The following is a 25,321-nucleotide window of genomic DNA, read 5'->3' as shown; positions in this document are numbered from 1 at the left end:
AAGGGAACCAAATCGATGCATATACCACAGCTACAAGCACATACTTTTCAATTGATGTTTCCATAATTCCCGACAATATTAGGACAGTCTTTATTCTTTTATCCTCTTTCTATAATGTATCTGAATACTTCAACTAGGAGATAATCAGACAAAATTACATTCACGTAACACATAATATCTGTTTTTTGGTACATTAACTTAAAAGGATAGGCATTCAGGCAAGCTTTTCCAAGTATTTAAATCTTCCTACTCAATTTTTCTACTTATGATGCATTTAGTTGATTTTATGTTCAAGGGAAATAACCCTCTAATCTGTTAACCCTTTGCTTGGATATAGTTCCAAAAGCACGAGCCTTTCACACGTACAGTGATTAGTATAGTGTGCTCCCAGACAGCTGTTAAGAAATAAGGGAGCATGACTGATTGATTGATACTTTATTATTACATGTGACAGGTCACAGTGATTTTTTTGTTTGTTTTGCATGCCATACACAAAGTAAGCAAAGAGTCGCCAAAGTATACAAAGAGGCGCCAACAAATTACAAAGAAGTCCTCAATGGTCCCTCTTTGAGGAGAGGACCCGACAGCGTTAGTGGGGAGGTCGGTGCAGCAGTCCATGATGGCACCGACTGGTGGACGAGACAGACCACGTGGATTGACGACGCCGCTGCCGAGGGAACAAAGGAGGACCCAGCGTGGGGGGACCGCCTTGAGGGAGGGGGAAGAGCAACGGTGACTTGGTGTTAGGGGACCGCTGTGGTGGGGGGAGTGGGAGAACAATGGGGGACCTGGCGCGGATACTGTGTATATTTTGTAACGTTGTCAGTGCCCTTTATGTGGCGACTATTTGCATACCGTGGGTACGCAAACAAAGAATTTCACTGTGACTTGTCACATGTGACTATAAAGTATTCATTCATTCATTGTTCTGTAGAGTTTGATCTGGCATTCACCTGATCGACAAACATATGCATACATTTCCAGCAGAGGTCAGTGTAGAACAATAAGGATTGGCACTATTTGTTGCTCTTTGATGCTACAGACCCCACTCCTTCCTCACCCAGGCCGGTTCAGTGCATAATCCAGCCTGGACCCAATGGCAGGAATAGTTCAGCATTATTTCCCCCCCTCCCCATCTGTGAAGCCATGTTTCTAAGTGATTTCAAAACATGGACACCCATCTAACTGCATACTATTCAGAATACACCAAACGCAGCATTGCATGGACATAACCTATAATTACCTAGATTATGCAGCAAAATAATCATTTACCTATAACTGGGGCGATTGGTTTCGCTCATCATTGATTGCTTAATTATGTTCTTTATCTTTTTTTATTTATTTATTTATTTTTTAGCGAGAAAAAGAGAGGGTAGAAAGTTACAAAATAAAAAAGAAAGCAAAAAAAACAAAAACAAGAAACAACACAACAGAAAAACAAGGGAGGTGGAATGGGTTACCTGTAATACATCAATGGAGATAGGTTCGTAGGTTGCTTAATTATGTTCTAACAAAGGTTATGACAGGTTCAGATTGCTACAATTCACATCTTCCTTGCCAATGAGATTGAGCAGCTATATATAGATACACAAGTGTCACTGTCGGTGCTGCAACAGGCCTTGGGACGTGATTAGACCATCGGCCGGTTCGGGTTTACTTGGCACTGACTGGTTTCATTCTCCAGCGGGACCTTCAAGAGAATGGCGAATTGTGGAATAGGAATAGGAGAAGGAGCCCCCAACTGGGAACTGCAGAAGATGAAGGACGAATCCAAATGTTTGGTGTACACCAGGAGAAGGGGCTATGACATAACCAGGAACCCGCACCTCAACAAGGTAAAGGGGTGGGCTGCAGAGTGTGTGGGCTGCAGAGTGTGTGGTGTAAGGGCTGCTGCTGGTGAGCAGGTTCCCAGTGTAGCTGCTTCTGCCCCTGTGGCTTTAAATGGAAAAGCGCTGTGTTTGGGCAAGGAGATTTGTTTGAGCTTGTCCCTGTAGGCTGGGCTGATCGCTATACATCCCCTCCCCTTCTTTTTTTTCTTCTGTTTCGCAACTTCGACGTGCTGGTGAAAGACACTGCCCTGCACGTTAGGTTTTGTTTTTAACGAGGAGCAGAAATTCCCCCCTGAGCTCGCAGTAGTGTTGCTGCAGACTCGCACCGGCACCGGCACCGGCACCGGCGACCTCTGTGTTGGGAACCAGAGTCACTCCCTCTCCGAGGCCCGACCTGAAGCTTGGGCGGGATGTGTGTGTGTGTGTGCCATACGGCCAAGAACAACTTTTTAAATGTCCCACCGAGAGCAACCAGATTGCAAAACCATTTAAAATCACGGATATTATATATGCATGTTACAAATTAAAGCAGCGCATGTTTCCAGGATTCACTTTGCAATGGGCAGGCGTTAGTTAATCTCAGTGGTTTGCTGATGTGAGGTCAGACGTGAAGAGTTTCGTGACTCGTGGCAATTTTAACTAATGTTGTCTTGGTGTAGTTGAAACGTACAACTTTTAAGAAATAACTTCTCAGTCAGTTTGAAATCTCCACACCTTTTAAATGTAACAGGGTAAGCTTTGGTATGGCCAGAGCTTTAATTTTTAAACCCATCTCATCGCTGTATTGCCAATTTGCAGATTTCAAACTGCATTGCACTGTTTTTTTTTTTGTAATGTTATCCATCCATTGGATATCTAAATGAGAAATCCATTCTCTTCCTGGAATCGAGACTTTCAAAGTAGGAGCAATTCCAAGGGTTTTTTGATTTGATCTTTATTTTCAAATGCGTTCCTTCAGGATTGGGTGTGGGTTCTACATTCATTTTGTGAGTTGTAAATTATGGCCATCTGAAACTTGGACATGGAAAGGGTCTCTGACCTGAAATATTGACTCTTTCTCTTCCCACAGATACAGCTGATCTGTTGAGTAATTGCAGCGCTTTCTGTTTTTGTTTCAGATTTCCAGCGCACTATTTGCAACTTTTTTTGGTTTAGGTTTTTTCACTGAAGCTAGTCTCGCTGTTTCATTTTAGAGCAAACTGAAAACATGTGTTTTAACCTTTTCTTGGAGTACTGACAAATGTGTGAAAAATGGTCTGGTGCCTTCTGATTCTTGCTCAAAGGAGATGGGTTTGTGATGATAATCCCTTGGAACCACTGCCATCTAGTTCTTTGCCTGTTCTATCCTCTCCCTCAGTATTTTGTTTTTTTATTGTTGAAATCTTCTTTATTTCTTGCTTCTGGATCTTGCATCTTACAAATTCTTTGAAAATGAATAAACCATGAATTCTTCCACCTTGTACATCAAAGTTCCTTTGATGTACAATCCTGTCCCACGAATGGGCTTTGTGAGACAAGATTTGGAAAGGCAGAAATCTAAGGGATTGTAATCCTGGCTGTTTGTGTCTTGGGGATCATCTATCCTTTTTGACCAGGAGAATCGACAAGGGCAGGACCATTCTCCATGAACATTAGCAAGGTTTTTGACAAGGTCTGCATGGTAGGCTAGCCAGGAAAGTTAGATCAGATGGGATCCAGGGTGAGCTAGTCAATTGGATACAAAGTTGGTTTAATGGAAGGAGTCTACGTGGTAGTGGAGTGTTGTTCTACAGTTAGGAAGCCTGTGACTGGTGGTGTGCTGCAGGGATCTGTGGTTGGTTCAATGTTTATCGGTATTAACAGTTAGGATGACTGTTGTTAACAGGGTCAGTAAGTTTGCAGAAGGCACCAACATTAGTGTACAGTGAAACAGCTTATCAAAAATAATAGGATCAAGGTGAACTGGGCCAAGAAACTACAAATGGACTCTTACAAGTGTGAGGTGCATTTTGGTAGGTTAAACCAGAGCAGGACTTGCACAGTAAATGTTAGGGCCCTGGAGAATGATGTAGAACAGGGAGACCTGGGGATGCAGGAGTATAGTCCTGTTAAAGTGGTGACAGCAATAGATGAGATGTAAAGAAGGTAGACACAAAATGCTGGAGTAACTCAGCTGGTGAGGCAGCATCTCTGGAGAGAAGGAATGGGCGAATCTTTGGGTCGAGACCCTTCTTCAGACTGATGTCAGGGGAAGGGGTGGGACAAAGATAGAATATAATCGGAGACAGTAAGACTAGTGGGAGAACTGGGAAGGTGAAGGGGATGGAGAGAGAAAGCAAGGGCTATCTGAAGTTAGAGAAGTCAATGTTCATACCGCTGGGGTGTAAACTACCCATGCAAAATATGAGGTGCTGTTCAGAGGTTAGATTGGGAATAGGAGGGGGAGTTGAAGTGCTGAGCCACCGGGAGATCAGGTATGTTAAGACGGACTGAGCGGATGTGTTCAGTGAAACGATCGCCGAGTCTGCGCTTGGTCTCGCTGATGTGGAGAAGTTGACACCTGGAACAGCTGTTACAGTAGATGAGGTTGGAGAAGGTGCAAGTGAACCTCTGCCTCATCTGGAAAGACTGTTTGGGTCCTTGGATGGAGTCGAGTGGGAAGGTAAAGGGACAGGTGTTGCTTTTCCTGCGGTCGCAGGGGAAAGTACCTGGGAAGTGGTGGTTTGGGTGGGAAGGGACGAGTTGACCAGGGAGTTTCGGAGGGAACGGTCTCTGCGGAAAGCAGAAGGGGGTGGTGATGGGAAGATGTGACCAGTAGTGGGATCCTGTTGGAGGTGGCAAAAATGTTGGAGGATTATGTGCTGTATGCGATGGCTGATGGGGTGGAAGGTGAGGACAAGGGGGACTGTCCTTGTTACGAATGGGGGGGGGGGGGGGAGTAGGAGTGGAGTTGCGGGATATCGAGGAGACCCTAGTGAGAGCCCCATCAGTAATTGAAGAAGGGAATCCCCGTTTCCTAAAGAATGAGGACATTTCTGATCTCCTGGGAGCAGATGTGGCGTAGATGGAGGAATTGGGAGTAGGGGATAGAGTCTTTACAGGAAGCAGGGTGGGAAGAAGTGTAGTCAAGATGGCTATGGGAGTCAGTAGGTTTGTAGTGGATGTCGGTCAATAGTCTCCTGTGATTGAGACGGTGAGATCTAGAAACAGTAGGGAGATGTCGGAGATGGTCCAAGTGAATTTGAGTGCAGGATGGAAATAAGTGGTGAAATTGATGAAGTCTGATGCAATGAGCTAAAGTGTTCTGCATGGGTGCATGAGGTTGCGCCAATGCAGGCGTCAATGTAGCGGAGGTAGAGTTCGGGGATAAGGCCAGTTACGCCTGGAACTGGGATGGTTCGACGTACCCTACAAGGAGGCAGGCATAGCTGGGGCCCATGTGAGTGTCCATAACTACGCCTTTGATTTGGAGGAAGTGGGAGGAGAACTCGTGCAGAAGTCACTGACTTCACTACTTTCCATCCTGCACTCACATTTAGTTCTTCATTCAAAATGTGAAACTGATCTCTCAACGCAAGGCTTTTTTCTGGTTCTGCTTTGCCCAGGTGATCTGCCTCTGAACAGAAAGCATTGACTAAAGCTGTATATCAGCTGACCCTTTGTTTAAGGTTTGTTTTTGTCAGCTTTTGAAGTCTTTTCCATTTACATTAAATTTTAAATATTTTCTTTAAAAATTCTGATGTTTGGGTCGTGTTTCAGGAAGTGAGAATTGTGAAAGGGAAAAAATGATTGGTAGGTTTGTGTTTAACAAAGCAATTGTTGGGACCAATCTTGTTCAGTTATTTTGGATATTTAACAATTTAAATCGTAAATAGATGAAAATTCCGGGATGTCTTGATGGGCTCACACTTATATATCATACATACTACATTAAATACAAGAATACTCTTGTACTGAAGGCAATATTTATTATTATTTATTATTTATTACATGTCATTTGAACCTCAATGAGGCTCAAACGAAACTCCGTTTCTACAGCCATACAAGCAAAGACAATTTCCTACAGACATACACACAATTCAATTTACAAAAACATCCATCACAGTGAACCCACTATGATGGAAGGCAAAGTATTTTCTCTCCCCTGTTCTCAATAATACAAGCGAGTACATTCTCTTCTCCATATCTACCCTAATTGCTGTTTAGCAAGTCAGAAAAATAAGCACAAAGCCTTAATTTACTTCAAAGATGTGGAGGTGCATGTTTTTCTTAAAGGGTTTTCTTTTGGCATTCTGTAAACTACTTGTTTAACATGCTTTTTAAGTTTGGAGAAAATTGTTGTGGAAAGGGTATGCATTGTTTTAGATTAGATTAGATTAGATTATTCCTTTAATAATCCTTTTCAGGAAATTACAGTGCCACGACAGCTTCAAGACAAACATAACACCACGCTTTCATACATAACAAGTTAAAATACGTTAAAATACAAGTTAAAATACAATTAATTTAAAAATCAGTTTTCTACTGATGTTCATTTCAAAGTGGCCTTTCTAGTTCATTGAACTCACTCTATTGAATCATTTGGGGATCTTTCACCTTTTTGAGGTACCCACCCGTATTTATGGTGTCCCTTTTAATTTGTGACCATTATCTTAATTAGAACCTGCCTTCCTTTTTGAAGTAACATTAAGAGCATTCTCCCCTATTTTTTTTTTTTTTTCCGTTTGGTGCAATTTACTACTTTGTGTTACAACTGTAGGAATCATTGGGCCAAAAAAGTCATAGCAGGAAAGAAAAAGGACATTGGTTCTATCAGTTTTAGAATGATTCGTTTTGGCTCTATTTTGAATAGAAAATCCCATCAAATATCCTTATTGCTCTCCATTTCCATTTGGAGAGCCCTGATGGACTCTAACTTTCAATACTTTTGGAAAGAATAACTTCTCAATCAAAGCTTTCCCTCGCACCTTCCTGTATCTCTTTCCCCAATATTTTTAATCTTTGTGGTTTTTGAGCCATCTGCCAATGGGAACAACTTTTTTGTTTACCCAGTGTAAATCAGTTGTGATTTTATTCATATCTATTTCCTCTTGACCTTATTTTGCTCCAAGCAGTAGAAACCTAGGCCTCTTTCCAACCATTAAACCTAAAGTTCCTGCTCTGAATCATTCCAGTAAGTCATAGGATTTACAGAATTGAGATTGCAATGGAACAAGTCGGGTCCTACTGTTTGCATACATCATGCAACTATTACAATAATTTTGAGGATCTCCCGGTTGCTAACCACTAATTCCTGTTCCCATGCTGAACTTTCTGTCTGAGGCCGCCTCCATTGCCAGAGCAATACCACACGCACATTGGAGAAAGGCACCTCATATTTTGGTTGGGGAACTTGCAATGGTATGAATATTGAATTTTTCCAATTTTAGGTACCTTCTACAATCCTCTCATCCCCTTCCTCTTTCTCTCTTCTCCTCCTACCTTCTCCACCAAATGTCCGTTAACTAGTTCCACAGTTGGCAACGATAAATCCCTCTTGGGCTCACACCACCTCTAGCCAACAATCGGCCTATCAGGGAACTTCCTTGTCCTGATTTGTCCTGTTTTTCTTTCTCGCTTCCAGTATTTTTTCCTCACCCACTACAATCGATCTGAGGAAGGGTCACAACCCAAACCCAAAGGGTCACCTGTCCTTTTTCTCCAGAGATGCTGCCTAACCCGCTGACTTACTCCAGCACTTTGCCTTCTCATCCCTATCTCCATCTCAGGAGGTGGGCTCATGACTCATATCCTTTACAAGCTCGCAGACTTGACCATATCGCTCTAGAGGCCATCTTATCCGCTGATTTATTCCAGCAGTTTAGACAATAGACAATATGTGCAGGAGTAGGCCATTCGAGCCAGCACCTCCATTCAATGTGATCATGGCTGATCATCCCTAATCAGTACCCCGTTCCTGCCTTCTCCCCATATCCCCTGACTCCGCTATCTTTAAGAACCCTATCTAGCTCTCTCTTGAAAGTATCCAGAGAACCGGCCTCCACTGCCCACTGAGGCAGAGAATTCCACAGACTCACCACTCTCTGTGAGAAAAAGTGTAAAGTGTTGTTTGAGATTTATTGGGATGACGGCGTTCTCCTTGCTAATGGCTCCATTTGATCAGAGATAGCTCGGGTGTAAAAAACAAAATTCTGAGAATTTAGACACCAAAAGCAAGAGTAACTCAGCGGGACAACCAGGATCTCTGGATAGAAGGAATGGGTGATGTTTTCGAGTTGAGACCCTTCTTCATTAGCAGTCATTTGCTTGACCTAATATCAGAAGATGGTGATGACATTTAATGCCCTACTGATGCCTCCACAACACTACCCAGAGGCCTACCATTTACTAAGTATGTCCTGCCCTTGTTCGATGTCCCAAAATGCAGCACCTCACACTTCTCATTCCATCAACCATCCCTCCGCCCACCTGGCCAATCGATCCAGATGTCACAGATGTAGGAGAGGTGGGCAGAGTGCGGAACTTTGTGTCCCTTCCAAAAACTAGTTGCACAAATATAAGCCAATGCCTGCAACACCAGTGATTTGTGAATTATTATTCAGCTTCCTGGTGTTTTACAAGCACGTGTTCTTGTACCTTTGTCATATTTCTTCCAACAAAAAAACCTGTTATACTGTATAGCTTATGGAAGGACAGGCGAGACTAGAAGAGCCCATGAAGAATGATTCTTAGCTTGGTAATGCAAAGAAACAATGTATATTTTGCACAACTGTATGTGTAACGTGGAGTGTGATCCTGGCTACTGTTTATGTTGCAGTTTTGAGCCACAAAAGAAAATTCTTCACACCTGCACTTTGTTTCATTTTGCAATTAATGGAGTAATATGCAAAATCTATTTGCAAAATTCCCTCCTTGCCTTCTGGGATAGCTGGTTGGTTTTATTTGTTATCAGTGCTCAGGAGAAAATAATACAAAATACTTTTTGGAAATAAAAAAAGACTCCAGACTTCAAATGAAAATGGTTTACAATTTTTACGAAGGCTCCAATGAATTTTGGTTTTGCCAAATCACTTTATTTTCTTCCCTTTTGCTTTGGGAATGGAGCACTCAGGTCAAAGCTCTCGTAATAATGATGCACAGTCACTGGTGCTGCAGGCATTGATGTATTTGTGTGACTAGTTTTTGGGAGGGTCTCAGATTTCAAGCTCTGCCTGTAAATTCCCCACCACTTCAAACAATCAATCCAGTCAATCAATCAACCTTTATTGTCATCTTGCAAAGCAACAAGTTGTACAGTGCAAAATGAGAAGACGTTTCCCAGGGAATACCGGAGCATCGCACATGAAACTTAAAACATTTCACACATAACAGTAAAAACAATCCAGTCCCTGATAAAACAGTATAAATAGTTAAAAGCAGGTAAAACAGCAACATTAAAATACAGTAAAAACAGTCATTAAAATGTCCAGGGCAGCTGATTTGAGTGGCCAGTGCCAGAGTTATTAAAATGTCAGTGCAAAGCCACAGAATCCGGTGGAGTGACTGTTTAGCAGCCTCACAGCCTGTGGCAGGAAGCTGTTTAGCAGTCTGGTAGTCCGGGCTTTGATGCTATGGTATTTCTTGCCTGATGGCAGGAGATCCAGGTGTGTGAGACAAAGGGACATCGGACCCTGGTAGTTGACACCAAAGATCATATAGCGGAGCTCTATAATCTGGTTGACACAACCACGTTAAAACCTGCTGACACTAAGCATAAGGCTTTGACCTAACCACTTTCTCCTAATAATTCATCTTGTACTCTTAGGTCACCACAAGCCCCATTTAAAATCATTCTCTGCCACAATTGGTAACCATTTTTTAAACATTGCTTTCCATTTGATCATTTCTTTCTAACCGCATAGCATGTGAAATCGTATTGTCTTAATTGTTTTTCTTAGCTGCAAGCAGTCTATGAAATCCAGGTGTCACAAATACCTTTCATACCACGCCTGTTTAAATTTTTTTTTTTTAAAGTTCTAAACATCTCTCAGAAGAGTTAGCCAGGTTTATGCCTCATTGCAGTATTGCACTCTAAAGGGCCTGTCCCACTTGGGTGTCATTTGCGCGTCATTTACGTGACATCATTTACGCGTCACGCAGGATTTTGGGACTTACAAAATCTTCACGCACCATCTGCGTGACGCGCAAATGACGCCCAGTGGGACAGGCCCTTAAGAGTACGCCATTATCATGACTCACTCCAACACTGGATGTGATCAGCTTGTCTATATGTTTATTGTACATGTGCTGTACTCTTTCAATGGTTTGCTTTAAGCCTGTATTTAGGGTGTTGGTTATGATCCTGCCGTACCAACGTGGTTTTTGCTCACTTGAGTTTGCATTGCACGGAGTCTAAGTTGTGCACTTAAAATTATAACATTTACTTGTGTGTACTGCAGTTTGGTTTGCAATTTTTTTTGTTGAAGTATTATTTTGGTGAATTGCTTTTATTTGAATGGCAGTGTGGGTCTTCATGATTTTGATTTCTGTTAGAGTTAATTTGCAGTTTAACCAATTTAGAATGATTACATGATTGAGAAATTAAGACTGAATTCGACCTAGGTAAAGTAGAGATGCACTTTTAGAATTGTGGAGTGAAGAGATCATGTGGGTATTTTTGAGGCCTATTGATGAGCAGTAAAGAAGTGGCTTAATGTAACATCCAAAGAGAAACTTGACAAATACTTGCATTTGGGGGTAAAGTTAATAATACAGTAAAATGCAGAATGGAAATGGTTGCCCTAATTTAGAATTTGTTTCCCAATATTGTATTTGTCTGAAGTTTGGGGTGTCTTAACATCAAAATCAGTTTTGTGCCCCTGATTGGCAAGAGCTCCACTTGACATTTCAAGATGTCCATTATTGGCAAAGGGCAAGAATCCATTTTAGTATTACCTTGTGGCACTATGTTTAACTAATATGCAAGGCCTATGACATTAAACTGGTTAATCAAGAGTAAGTAATTTCTGGCTTCTCAAGTGTCAGTTCTGTGCTCTTGTCACTTGCATTTAACTGAATAGTTAAGGGGCAGAATAGCTAATATGTTGTTTCTGTAAGAGTTAGCAATGTAAATAGGAGCTGATGAGGGCATTTCTCTATTGAGTATCAGCCCATTCTCCCCGTCAGCCTCTGATATTCTATGCTCCATTCGCTCTGAGAATTATCTAGCCATGTTTTGCAAGTACCTGTACTAGCAATTGGATATGTCACTAGCCCAAACCTGCAGTTCTCTGAAGCATTTGTACCTCCTTTTCATCCCCCTCAAACTGTGTGGGATTTTGAGCTCCACAAAATATTTTCTTGACCATTGCTCAACTGCACTTATTTTCATTTGACTTTGCTTGTTAAAAAGTGGCTATTTGTTATCTATGTGAAATCAATAATTAATTGCCTTGTTTTGTCGGGCGTAGATGAATACGGTTTTAGATTCCAGCACTTGTATTTTGTTTTGGAAGACTGATCTTTGGGAATTTGCATGTATTTTCACAAATTAGCACGGTATGATATGCTCTATAAAGGCTCAACTTCCAGTAAACACTATGGAGGAATTCCTGCCAAACTTTAATTTGCTCTGATTTATACGTTCTGGATTTCCAAATACCTTTAATCGCCAGTTCAACATAAAGTAAAGGATTGCAGATGTTGGAATCTTAAACGAAACACAAAGTGCTGGAGGAACTCGGCGGGTCAGGCAGCATGTGTGAAGGGAAATGGAGAAGAGGGGTCCCGATCCAAAATGTCGCTTGTTCATTTGACTCCACAAATGCTGCCTGACCTGCAAAGTTTCAAGAGTGTATTATTGTCATATGTCCCAGACGGGACAATGAAATTCTTGCTTGCTGCAGCACAACACAATATGTGAATATGTAAACATTGTACATGACGGGGGAAAAAAAAAGAAAAAGTTTAATTTTCTTATTGAACTTTCTTTGGCACTTTGTGTTTTGCTTGACATAGGTTAAGATATGGTGTTTGATCTCTTTCTACTTACATTATTTCTTGTTCTCTTCCCTAGATCAAAAATAAATCTTTCTCTGCCTTGAATATGCTTCATTACCTTGCATCCACTGCTTTGTGGCATATAGAATTCCAAAGATTCTCTTCCTTCCAAGGAAAGAAATTGTTCCACTTGGTTTTAAGTGCTTGGCCACGTTGTTCACCCACATGGAAAACAATCTTGTATCAACATCTCATGAATCGGCCTTGTATTCTTAAATGTTATTGCACTCAATTTTCTCCTTTGGGCTACCTGTTTTATTTGTGTATGGTATGATCTGCCTGGATAGTATGTAAAATTATAGTACGTAAAAAATAATTAGTTTGGGCCTATATTTGAAAGCTCATTCATAATGAGAAATGTCACACTAAAATAATTTCCTTGGCAAACCCTTTTAATTGAGTATTAAGCAAATTATTTTTAAATTATATATACCACATTGTTGTGCGCAGAGCAGTCTGTGCTGTAGTTCCAGTCAGATGTTGTTTCATGTGGAATACATTGCAGTCCAGAGATTAATAAAACATCATTGTCTATCCCTGGCCATTAGTTCAGAACAGTTGCAAACTCAACAGCAGGGAATGGATGCAGTGGATAAAATAAGAGCAAGATGCTTTATAACATATGAACATCACTTTAAAAAAAAAATACAAGATTTGTTTTTGTTTCCCCATTTGTTCCTTCAATGAAAATAGTATTCAAGTACTGCACTTGTGGCTTTTCTCAAGTATAGACTTTGAATGTATGCTTGACTTTTGTGTAATTTATTAACGTTAAATGTTTAAAGCGCAGTGCAGTTGTCTACTTTTAAGCACATTGCTACCAAAGCTGTTTCTCTTTTGTCTGCTAAAGTATTGCTGAACATGCAATTTCAAAACGCATATTTTCTTGTTTAGCAAACTAAAGAACAAAATGTGTCTGACAAATGGTATTCTGGCCCTGTTGAGCTGTTATGCCGTTACATATTTTTAATGTGTAACATTTTCAGAAGCAGGAATTGTTACTTTAAATTGACTTTATCTGGTTTTTTTGCACCCGTTTCACATTTGATCAACTCTATTAACCGTTCCTTGGCACACTTGCCCAGCTAATCGAGATCCTACTGTGATTTTTGATAATCATTATTGTCTATGTTACTGTGAAAGTCTACTAAACTTAAACTGTAAAATAATTCAAAAAACACAAGTCTCAGTCAAAAGCTTTTACTAAAACACCATGGTGGGAAGGGGCAGAGACACCTGAATGTGCCGAAGTTCACACAAGTGTCTACCATCGGCCTCTCAAGGAATACACAAAAGTACAAGCATATTTATACTGAGTCATCAGTCCGAAGCACATGTTAGTATTTTTCCATAAATGCACAAAATAAGCTAGTCTGCAAAGACATAATAGGTCCCTTTAATTGTGTTAAGGAGTAGATGGGAGTTATTAGGAAGTATAGGCAGCTGCAGAAACAAGAAGGCCCTATTATGTGATAAGAAGGTATCAGAATGTCTAACCTCAGAGAAACAATTTCTTATCAGTGTTTCTCTAGCATAGTGAAGGTCAGTCTGCAAAGCCTGCTTTTCTACTAAATTAATATGTTTGACTTAAAATGTCGGCTATAGCTAGAATAAAATGGCTGCTACCGTATTACTCTAGTGTCACCTGCAAACATACTAGTCAGTCCTTGTACATTCTCACACCAAATCTTTACAGATAACAAACTGTAATGGACCCAACACTGTTTATAGGGAGTCACAAGCTTCCAGCCCACAAAACAATCTTCCACTATCAATCTCTGCATCCTTCCATGAAGGCAATGCTTTATTTAGGTTAACTCTCCCTGTATCCCCTACAATGCAACATTCCAGGGCAGCTTACCATACAGAACCTTTACGAAGGCCTTGCTGAAGTCCAATTAGGCAATGCCTATAGCCTTGCCCTCATCAATCATCTTGGTTACAAAAAATAACTCGATCATATTTGTAAAACACATACATACAAAACCATGTTGACTATCGCTAATCGCTCCTGTCTATTCAGATGCATATATCTTATCCCTCGGATACTTCTTCAGTAACTTCTTCATTACTAAATTAGTTAGGAATCAAAATGGTCACCACTGTGTGGAGCCACAGGAGATGGTCAAGTTCCTAAATGAGAATTTCTCCTCTGTATTTACCGAGGAGAAAGACAGAAGGACGGAGGAAATTGGAGCAGTCACTGGATGTGTTTTGAGAGCAGTCAGGGTTCATATTGCATTGCTTTCTGAAGTCTATCACAATCTCCTTTGTCATGCTGATATTGAGGGAGGGTTGTTTGAGAAAGAACTGCAGATGCTGGAAAAATCGAAGGTAGACAAAAATGCTGGAGAAACTCAGCGGGGTGAGGCAGCATCTATGGAGCGAAGGAATAGGTGATGTTTCGGGTTGAGACCCTTCTTCAGAGGGTTTGTTGTCTTGACACTAAGTTGCAAGGTCCTTAATCTCCTTTCTGTCCTCAAGAACAGAACTTTATGTACTCAACACATAATCCTCCGCCATTTCCGCCACCTCCAACGTGACCCCACCACTCGCCACATATAACCATATAATAACCATATAACAATTACAGCACGGAAACAGGCCATCTCGACCCTTCTAGTCCGTGCCGAACACATAATCTCCCCTAGTCCCATATACCTGCGCTCAGACCATAACCCTCTATTCCTTTCCCATCCATATAACTATCCAATTTATTTTTAAATGATAAAAATGAAACGGCCTCCACCACCTTCACTGGAAGCTCATTCCACATAGCTACCACTCTCTGAGTAAAGAAGTTCCCCCTCATGTTACCCCTAAACTTCAGTCCCTTAATTCTCAAGTCATGTCCCCTTGTTTGAATCTTCCCTACTCTCAGTGGGAAAAGCTTTTCCACGTCAACTGTCTATCCCTCTCATCATTTTAAAAACCTCTATCAAGTCCCCCCTTAACCTTCTGCGCTCCAAAGAATAAAGGCCTAACTTGTTCAACCTTTCTCTGTAACTTAGTTGCTGAAACCCAGGCAACATTCTAGTAAATCTCCTCTGTACTCTCTCTATTTTGTTGACATCCTTCCTATAATTAGGTGACCAAAATTGTACACCATACTCCAGAATTGGCCTCACCAATGCCTTGTACAATTTTAACATTACATCCCAATTTCTATACTCAATGCTCTGATTTATAAAGGCCAGCACACCAAAAGCTTTCTTTACCACCCTATCTACATGAGATTCCACTTTCAGGGAACTGTGCACAGTTATTCCCAGATCCCTCTGTTCACCTACATTCTTCAATTCCCTACCATTTACCATGTACGTCCTATTTTGATTTGCCCTGCCAAGATGTAGCACCTCACACTTATTAGCATTAAACTCCATCTGCCATCTTTCAGCCCACTCTTCCAACTGGCATAAATCTCTCTGTAGACTTTGAAACTCTACTTCATTACCCGCAACCCCACCTATCTTAGTATCATCTGCATACTTACTAATCCAATTTACCACACCATCGTCCAGATCATTGATGTACATGACAAACAACAGTGGACCCAACACAGATCCCTGTGGCACCCCACTCGTCACTGGCCTCCAACCTGACAAACAACCATCCACCATTACTCTCTGGCATCTCCCATTCAGCCACTGTTGAATCCATCTTGCTACTCCACCATTAATACCCAACCATGGAACCTTCTTAACCAACCTTCCATGAGGAACCTTGTCAAAGGCCTTACTGAAGTCCATATACACAACATCCACTGCTTTACCCTCATCAATTTCCCGAGTAACATCTTCAAAAAATTCAAGAAGATTAGTTAAACATGACCTTCCAGGCACAAATCCATGTTGACTGTTCCTAATCAGACCCTGTTTATCCAGATGCTTATATATATTATCTCTAAGTATTCTTTCCATTAATTTTCCCACCACTGACATCTTCCCATCTCCCCCCATGTCTGCCTTCCGCAAAGACCGCTCCCTCCGCAACTCCCTCGTCAATTCTTCCCTTCCCTCCCGCACCACCCCCTCCCCGGGCACTTTCCGTTGCAACCGCAAGAAATGCAACACCTGTCCCTTCACCTCCCCCCTCGACTCCATTCAAGGACCCAAGCAGTCGTTCCAGGTGCGACAAAGGTTCACCTGTATCTCCTCCAACCTCATCTACTGCATCCGCTGCTCTAGATGTCAGCTGATTTACATCGGGGAGACCAAGCGTAGGTTGGGCGATCGTTTCGCCGAACACCTCCGCTCAGTCCGCAAAAACCTACCTGAACTCCTGGTGGCTCAGCACTTCAACTCCCCCTCCCATTCCCAATCCGACCTCTCTGTCCTGGGTCTCCTCCATTGCCAGAGTGAGCAACAGCGGAAATTGGAGGAACAGCACCTCATATTCCGTCTGGGGACCTTGCGTCCTTATGGCATTAACATTGAATTCTCCCAATTTTGCTAGCCCTTGCTGTCTCCTCCCCTTCCTTAACCCTCTAGCTGTCTCCTCCCACCCTCCCATCCGCCCGCCCTCGGGCTCCTCCCCCTCCTCCCCTTTTCCTTCTTTCTCCCACCCCCCATCAGTCTGAAGAAGGGTTTCGGCCCGAAACGTCGCCTATTTCCTTCGCTCCATAGATGCTGCTGCACCTGCTGAGTTTCCCCAGCAATTTTGTGTACCTTTTATGTACTCATTGCTGCCTTCTCCCTTATAGTACATACAATGTCTTTGGATTTTCCTAAATATTATCTGCCAGAGCTTTCTTCTGTTCCCATTTTGTTCTTTCTTTGAGAATGCTCTTCAATGTCCTAAACTCCTCCAGGGATGTACTTGATCCTGACTGCCTATGCCTCCTTTTTTTTTTCTGACCAGAATTTTAATTTCTCTCGTCATCCAGGCTTTTTTTGCGCAAACCTGCCTTTTCTTGACTTGCCACGTCTAATACAGGGTCCATGCTGAAACAGCTTATCCATGTTCTTCAGAGACGATGCCTTACCCGCTGAATCAGTCCAGCCTTTTGTCTTTATTTCTATTAACCACCATATGTGGCTCCTTGTGTCTGCCCTGCCCATCATTCTAACAGCTACATGCATGCCTTAAAGTCTCACCATCTCACTTTTTTTTTTAAAGCATCTCATTTTCTGGGAGTCCCGTTGCCAGTTCTGTTATATGTCGTCCATGTGCAATTTTTTTTCCTTTCTCTCTTACATTGATCTGCCGGTCATTTCATATCTTTTACATGCATTATCATAAACTGCTTAACAGTCAAAGAGATAAGCTCAAGTCAAGTCAAGTTTATTCGTCACATACACATACGAGATGTGCAGTGAAATGAAAAGTGGCAATGCTCGCGGACTTTGTGCAAAAAGACAAACAACCAAACAAACTACAAACATTGTAGTTTGTTTAGTGTGGCATTGTGTTTGATTGAAATATAATGGGTTGGAGGGCCTGTTCTCATGCAGCACTTCTGTTTATTGTTCTGGCCTTGCCCTTGTGGGAATGTTCTCTTTCCCATCCCTCCCCTGACTCCTGCCAGGAGCTTAAAACTAATTATCATTCCTAGTTCTGTTTTATTGAAATGCTAATTGTTTCCCTTTCCACATATGATGCCTGACCTGCTGAATATTTCCAGCATTTTCTGTTCTTATTGCGTTTAAATATTTTGATCTTCCTTTCCCCGCTTGGCTAGAATGATTGGCCCCATATGCCTCCAATGCACAAGATTGATAACTTGTAAGAATATTTATAATGCACGGATCACCAGTTTACATCAGTAAATTGGAGGTTCCATGTGGAAGGACTGCCTTTCAAGAGCGAGCTAGATAGGGTTCTTAAAGATAGCGGAGTCAGGGGATATGGGGAGAAGGCAGGAATGGGGCACTGATTGTGGATGATCAGCCATGATCACATTGAATGGCGGCGCTGGCTCGAAGTGGCCTACTCCTGCCTGCACCTATTGTCTATTGCCTGTTTAATTTGAACGGAAATAAGTCTGATTTTAAACGTTTGAAATAGAGATTGAATTTTTTAAATTTTAAGCCGTGGTACGAGCCTAGCCAAAAGATCAATTGCATTAAACTGAGCAAAAGTTAATGCTGTATATATCCTAGTGCACAGGAACCAATTATACATTTTTGATGGGATGTTGCCCTATCTACAGTATTTCTCCCCTGATTGTCTTTGGAGGATTGCCAGATAAACCGTGCAGATGATCTATTTTGCCCATCTGTATCCCATGGATGGAAACACTAGTTTGTATACAGCGTGGGATATCTTTTGTTTCTTTTGGCACATCATTTAGCAAGAAAGCTTGGAATCTTTAAAAAAAAATGAGGTTTGCCACAAGAACAGAATGCAGAAAACCTTGCTGTGACTGAATTAGCCCAAGATGTTTTTATGCCACGTGAAATTTTCAGTTGCATCTGTTTAAAGAACTTTAAGTGAATGACATTTCCTGGAAGAAAACGCTTTGCAAATGCAGAAAGTAAAGTATAATTGTGGAAACTCTATCTGGTCCAGAGCCTGATGGAGAAGAATACAGCTTTGGTCAAGAGTAGTCCAGCCAAGTTGAATTGGTGATGACCAATGTCTGGGAGGTGTTTGAAGGGATGACTGCAGTAAGATGGCGCAAGGGAATGTGAATTTCTTGGAAACGTTTCAGTTCTGAAAATAAATGAATTAAAAGTGTATAGAGAAGTGATCCCATTACTTGAAGAATTTATCACCAGGCAATGTCATTCTTTACACTTTTTAACCATGATAGTCTGTCAAATTGGGGATTGTTTTTTGTACTGATCCCTTTTATAACCGCACTATGAATTTTAAACTCTGCAGCAAATGGGGGAGCAATCTAATATCAAACTGAAGAAATTAGTTGGGAGATGGTTTTGAATGGGGATCTTGAAGGAGATGAGAAAAAATTATCAACTTGGTGAAGGACTTGCAGGTTAAGGCCCAACCTAACTTCTGAAGGCATGGTGATCTTTTATTTCAAGTAGAAGCAAAATCTTAGGTCATGTCTTTGCTGTAATTTCCCTTCCTCAGCTGCACTGCCTGTGTTGTACCCCATTCAGCTCTTTGTCAAATAGGAGTTAAAGGAAATCCTACCTTGAGGTTGGTGAATTGTTTCCATCTCATGGGTCTATGTCCATGATTCTCTCATGTATTGTTTGTACTATTGTGAGCTGGTCATGGATTGACTGCCTAGATGTAAGGGCATATTAACTTGACACGAGATGCCCCAGTTCACAAATGCCTGACGTGTTTACAGCCTACAGGACCGACTAGGTGGATTTGCTGGCTGCTGTGGGGATGTAGGTGACTGTTTTTTGACACTAGCAGGAGTTTTGCCATATTGAACCCTGAAAGAATACATTCTAGTTTATGTGTAGGAAGGAACTGCAGATTTAGTTTAGTTTAGAGATACAGCGTGGAAACAGGACCTTCGGCCCACCGGGTCCGCGCCGACCAGCAATCCCCGCATATTAACACTATCCTACACACACTGGGGCAATATTTACATTTAACACGCCAATTTATCTATATGCCTGTACATCTTTGGAGTGTGGGAGGAAACCGAAGATCTCGGAGAAAACCCGTCATTGGGAGAATGTACAAACTCTGTACAGACAGCACCTGTAGTCTGGATTGAACCCGGGTCTCCGGTGTAGTAAGGCAGCAACACTACTGCTGCGCCACTGTGCCACCCAAATGCAGATGCTGGTTAAAGAGTCTGAAGAAGGGTCTCGACCCAAACCGTCACCCATTCCTTCTTTCCAGAGATACTGCCTGTCCCGCTGAGTTGCTCCAGCTTTTTGTGTCTTCATTCTAGTTAATGCGTTGTTTATTTAATAAATCTTATGCAGTCCAGTGCAACAGCATTGTCGCTTTTTCGGCTCTGGCTAAATTTGCTAATATCATCCTTGTAACACATGGAAGATGAGTTTCAACCAAAACAAATGCTCAATTATGGTAATTTCAAACAAGAAGAAATGACCTACTCGAGACTACGTCTTCTGTGGACAAATACTTAATCGTACAAGTTCACAACCATACCTTGGAGTTCATCTTGATAGCAAGCTTTCGTGGGGTGAATACGTAGACAACACGGTCACTAAAGCTAACCGGACACTAGGATTCCTTAGACGAAACCTCTGCTTCTGCCCAAAGGAAGTGAAAACCACAACATATACAACATTGGTTAGACCCTTGCTGGAATATGCTTCATGCACCTGGGACCCATACAAAACTGGCCATATCAACAAACTAGAAGGGGTAATACATAAGCAATAACCTCAAATGGAAAATCAATTCAAATCACATCTACAAAAAAGCCAACCAAAGACTCTTCTTCCTCCGCCAGCTCAAGAAGTTTAGAGTAAGGAAACACCTCCTAATCAAATTCTACACAGCCAGCATCCAAAGCATGCTCACTTCATCAATTACAGTCTGGTTCAGCAGTTTAGACACTCACTCCCGTAATAAATTACAACGCATAGTTAACAAAGCATCCAAAATCATCAGCACTCCCCTTCCATCAATAGAATCACTCCATCACAAACGGTCTGTGTCAAGGGTGAAGAAAATCATCTCTGATCCCTCCCACCCAGATCACCACATCTTCCACCTGCTGCCATCAGGAAGGCGCTACAGCTCACTGTCCGCCAAGACATCTCGATTTAAAAACAGTTTTTACCCACACGCAATCCGAATTCTGAACACACTATGATAACAGCACATATCCTCCCCATGCATGTACTGTATATTGTATGATGTTGTGTTTTATGTTATGTTTGACGGGAATCAGCCTACCTTGTAACATCCTGTACTGAACCTGAATTCCACCAGCTTGACTGTGTGGTCATTAAATAATCTAATCTAATCTAAAGCAGCAGGCTTTTGTATCAGGAACTACAATAGAGGTAGCAGTGTCATGCAGATGCTGTCCGGCCTGGATTGGGAAACGCTGGAAACAAGAAGGGCAAGGAACAGACTAGCCATGTTGTACAAGATTCAAAAGGGAATCGTGGGCATAACTGCAGATAGATACATAACATACTCAACATAAAGGAGAACAAGAGAGGGTAATGATATGCAAATAGAAACCCCATTTGCCAGGACAGATATTTATAAGAACTCATTCTTTGTAAGAACCTTAAGGGAATTGAATAAACTAAAATGGACCACAATATAGTCAAATCACCTTCACTAGACAGTTTTAAGGGGGCATTAACAGCACGTTAGTATGCACAACACATTCAAGTTGGCGATATGCAGAGTACTGCCCTGCCGACTACAGGTTCAGAAGGTATTAGGAATGGTAAAACGAGATTTGAAATGTTTCTTCAGACTACCCATTCCCTTGGGACACCCACCTCTACAGTTGTCGACTGCCATCTGTTTGAAGCACTTTTCTGCAAACTTTTTGGTTTGCGAACGGTTCTCGGGAATAGACGACTTGCACTCGGCACATTCAATCCTCCACAAGGGAGAATGCTGAAGCCAGCCTTTTGTCTTCAGAACAAAAATCTTGCAAATTTCATCCATTTCAATGATATTGTTAGAAATGGAAACTGCTTTCATGCTGACTTATTGGAAGGCAGTGGAATCTGGTGTATGAAATCTCCCATCAAGCTTTCAAACTTGGCTTTTAGTTGTGTTTTACAATGTTATTCTGGGTGCTGATATATGCCAATGCTTCAGAAAATTTGTTGTATTAGGTGTGGTCATATGTCGCAGAAGCAAGCCCTTTGGCCCAACTCATCCATGCTGACCAAGATGCCCCATTTAAGTTAATCCCATGTTCATGTGATTGGCCCATATCCCTCAACCTTCCTATCCATACACCTATCCATACACCTATCCATACACCTATCCAAGTGTCTATTAAATCAAGTTATAATTTGTGCATCAATTAACTCCTCCAGCAGCTTGTTCCATATACCCACCACTCTCTCCGTGAGGAAAAAGATTACCCCTCGGGTTCATATTCAACCGTGCCTCTATTCTGCCACCTTCAATGAAATTCCTCCCAGCAGACAATCTAATATTCTAGCTTAGGTACACAAAATTGCTGGGGAAACTCAGCGGGTGCAGCAGTATCTATGGAGCGAAGGAAATAGGCGACGTTTCGGGCCAAAACCCTTCTTCAGACGTTTCGGCCCGAAACGTCGCCTATTTCCTTCGCTCCATAGATGCTGCTGCACCCGCTGAGTTTCCCCAGCAATTTTGTGTACCTTCGATATTCCAGCATCTGCAGTTCCCTTTTGAACACCTAATATTCTAGCTTCTTTCTTTCAGCGTTCCAAAGGAATGCCTCCCCTGCAACTCGCTGGTTTAATCTTTCATTAGCACTTTTCCTTTTCCAAATGGATAATGATGCAACATCCAGTTGTGCCTCTTCCACTTCCCACCATTCAAGAACTTAAATAGCCCTTTTGGGTGGTTGCAACACTTAGCTTCCATTTCTTCCATTCCAGTGTGTTACTCTGTGCTTCCATTGTGGTCCCTTTCACACTGGAGAAACCAAACGTGGATTGTGTGACTGCTTTGCAAAGCACCTGTTTTGGGTCAGCAGGGCTGACCCTCAAATTCGTGTTCAATGACACTTTAATTTTCCACTCCAGCTCAGACCTATCTGTCTCTGACATTTGTTTAAGAAGGAACTGCAGATGCTGGAAAATCGAAGGTACACCCTTTGTTCTGCTCTAATGAGACAACTAATCTTCTGTTATGGCATGAACGGCCAGGAATGAAGGTGATTACGATAAATGGTGAGCATTGCCCATTCCATCACACCATCAAAGGGATCGACAAGAGGCGCTGCCTCAAAGGCAGCCAGCATCATCAAGGACCCACACTGCGTTAGCCACTCTCAATTTGCTCCTACCATTGGGAAGGTATAGGAGTCTGAAAATTGTAACATTTAGGAATAGTTTGTTCCCAACAAAATTCAAGATATTGAACCAGCATCAACAGTTCTTTGTAACTACGAACTACATTGATTGCACTAGGGACATCGGGGTTATGTTTTTTACTGCATTATATTGGGTTTTTGTTTATCTATTGAGTACAGTGTTTACAAACCTGTTGAGTTGCAGCAAGTAAGAATTTCATTATTCCATTTGATTTTTAACCCTTTTTCTTTTCATCGTGTGCTGCAATGAATTGGTCCTCTTTCACAGTGAACTTGCCCCCATGCTGTTCCAAATCCAGTAAACTGATTTTGTTTTTCATCACTGGGCCTGTGTTGCGACTAATAATTGTATCTTGGCTTCCTTTATTCATTTAACAGCCATGCGACTCTCATTTCAGTTCTGCAAAAAAAAAGGCAATTTTCCAAGATCTAACCATATCCTGCCTCATTCATTATTTTTAGCTCGTATTTGAAGTCATTAACCCTGCTATCTGTTGATCTCTAATGGAGCTCCTTCTTGCTCGACAATATCTTAAAATTTCATTCCTGCATCACTTCTTCCGGTGCTAATCCTCATTGCGATAGATCAAAGATAAAAATTCAGTGGTTGTCGGCAACATGAAAATAAAAACATGAGGTGCTGGAAATACTCAAGGTGGGCAGGATCTGTGGAGAGAAAAACAGCATTGCTGTTTTTGATCAATTCATTGTGTTGGAACTTGTTGAGAATTCCAAGTTGAAAATGTTTTTATTCAAACACTGACACAAAACCTCAACTTCTCTCTGCGTAACAACTATCTAATTGGAATGACATTGGATGTTGTAGATACTAGGAATTGCAAATGCTGGTTTACAAAGTGCAAAACGGCACAAAGTGCTGGAGCAACTCAGCGGTTCAGACAGTATCTGTGGAGAACATGGGTGGATGACATTTTGGGTTGAGGCCCTTTTTCAGACTGAAGAGTGGGAGAAGAAAGCTCTGGAGCGGCAGGACAAAGTCTGGTGAGTGATAGGTGGATACATGTAGGGTGGGGGGGGGGGGGGGGGGGGGGTTGATAGGCAATTGTTCTGGACTTCCCCAACATCGGGAACAATCTTCCTGCATCTAGCCTGTCCAACCCCTTAAGAATTTTGTAAGTTTCTATAAGATCCCCCCTCAATCTTCTAAATTCTAGCGAGTACAAACCGAGTCTATCCAGTCTTTCTTCATATGAAAGTCCTGAAGATCTGCAAATTGTGAAGTCAGAGGAAGGAACATAGGAAGAAGCGGAAGGAAGATGGAAGGTGGTGGGGTGGCTATTGTGTGTCCATCAACCTGTCAATATAATAGAATCATTAAAATTCCAGAGGTTCAGCGGTAGAGGGAGGTGGGGAGAGAGCTGGTATAGGTAAAGACAACTACAATGCTTGACAGTTTAAAAAAAGAAGTGGTTTATTATGTCAAGTATAATCTGGTGACTATTAATTTCATGATGCTGGGTAATTGAATTAAAAATAGAAAAAACTGAGCAGCCCAACAGCCTCTGAGGAAAATCATTTGAATCACAACGTTTTAAATCTGAATTGGAGAAATGCATGTTGATCATGGGTGTGCAGAGGGAGGCGGGGAATGACTAATAACAAGATACTGAAGGGTTAGCAGAGAAAGAACATAAATGACAAAGGGCATGAGGCTGCAAGGCAAAAGGCAGTGGTAACAGCTCAAAGCATCTCAACCATGTGAATATAATTTAAAATGGTCTGACATTTTTGTAAGTGCAAAAGGCTGTAATGTGCACCAAATGGATAAAATGAAAATCCAAGGTCTATAAAATGCAGGAGTGAACAGCCGCGTGAGGAATAGGTGGTAAAAAGTTGGAACTGAGTCACACACGACTATACAGATCTACTCCACAAAGTAGTTGGGTATGCTGATTGGTGGAGTGGTTAAATAATCCAGAGGTCTGGACTAACTCGCAAATGGACATATTGATCCTTCTATCATGTGATACGAGCAGAATTAGGCCAATCGGCACATCAAGTCTACTCTGCCATTCGATCTATCTTTCCCTCCTAACCCCATTCTCCTGCCGTCTCCCCATAACCTCTGACTCTCGTAGTAATCAAGAATCTATCTATCTCTGCCTTAAATATATCCACTGACATGGCCTCCACAGCCTGCTGTGGCAAATAATTCCACGGATTCATCACCCTCTGACTAAAGAAAGAGTCAGTATGCTGGTCTGTATGACAAAGGTCATAGAGAACACAGCCTCTCAGAACTTCCTGTCCTCTATCATTGTTGGAGTGTTGGAGGACAGCAAGCAGGAGAATTGGTCCAGACTCTCTGGACCAACCACTGACTGCCTGGTTCCATCCGTTCCTTTGACGCGAATAAAACTCCTTGAAGCAATGGTTTCCAGCCAAGTTGCGCTGCTCAGTGGGACTAAGTGGGCTCCGTCCTGCTGGAAGTATACAGTGCTCGGCTCCTGGCTGCAAGCATGTTAGACTCAACGAGGAAAAGCATCATCACCCTTGTCTCCAAGCAGATGGGGGAGAAGGAATTTACTCAGGAATTGGAGACCCATCT

At 41.9% G+C, this 25,321-nt stretch overlaps 1 protein-coding gene across 1 annotated transcript in view; it reads left to right on the top strand.

The window, feature by feature from the left end:
• Positions 1 to 1,551: 1,551 nt before the first annotated feature.
• LOC116973185 (NADP-dependent malic enzyme-like) overlaps positions 1,552 to 25,321 on the top strand; it is a 371,473-nt gene continuing 347,703 nt past the window's right edge. Inside the window, exon 1 of the mRNA XM_033021003.1 lies at positions 1,552 to 1,835. Within this exon, the coding sequence (XP_032876894.1) occupies positions 1,701 to 1,835 (135 nt within the window). The 5' untranslated portion in view covers positions 1,552 to 1,700. The remainder of the gene's footprint in view (positions 1,836 to 25,321) is intronic.

Source organism: Amblyraja radiata, chromosome 5 (assembly GCF_010909765.2).
Source record: "Amblyraja radiata isolate CabotCenter1 chromosome 5, sAmbRad1.1.pri, whole genome shotgun sequence".
NCBI classification, from domain to species: domain Eukaryota; kingdom Metazoa; phylum Chordata; class Chondrichthyes; order Rajiformes; family Rajidae; genus Amblyraja; species Amblyraja radiata.
The sequence above is the reverse complement of the archived record's forward strand: the minus strand, read 5'-3'. Positions and strand labels throughout refer to the sequence as shown.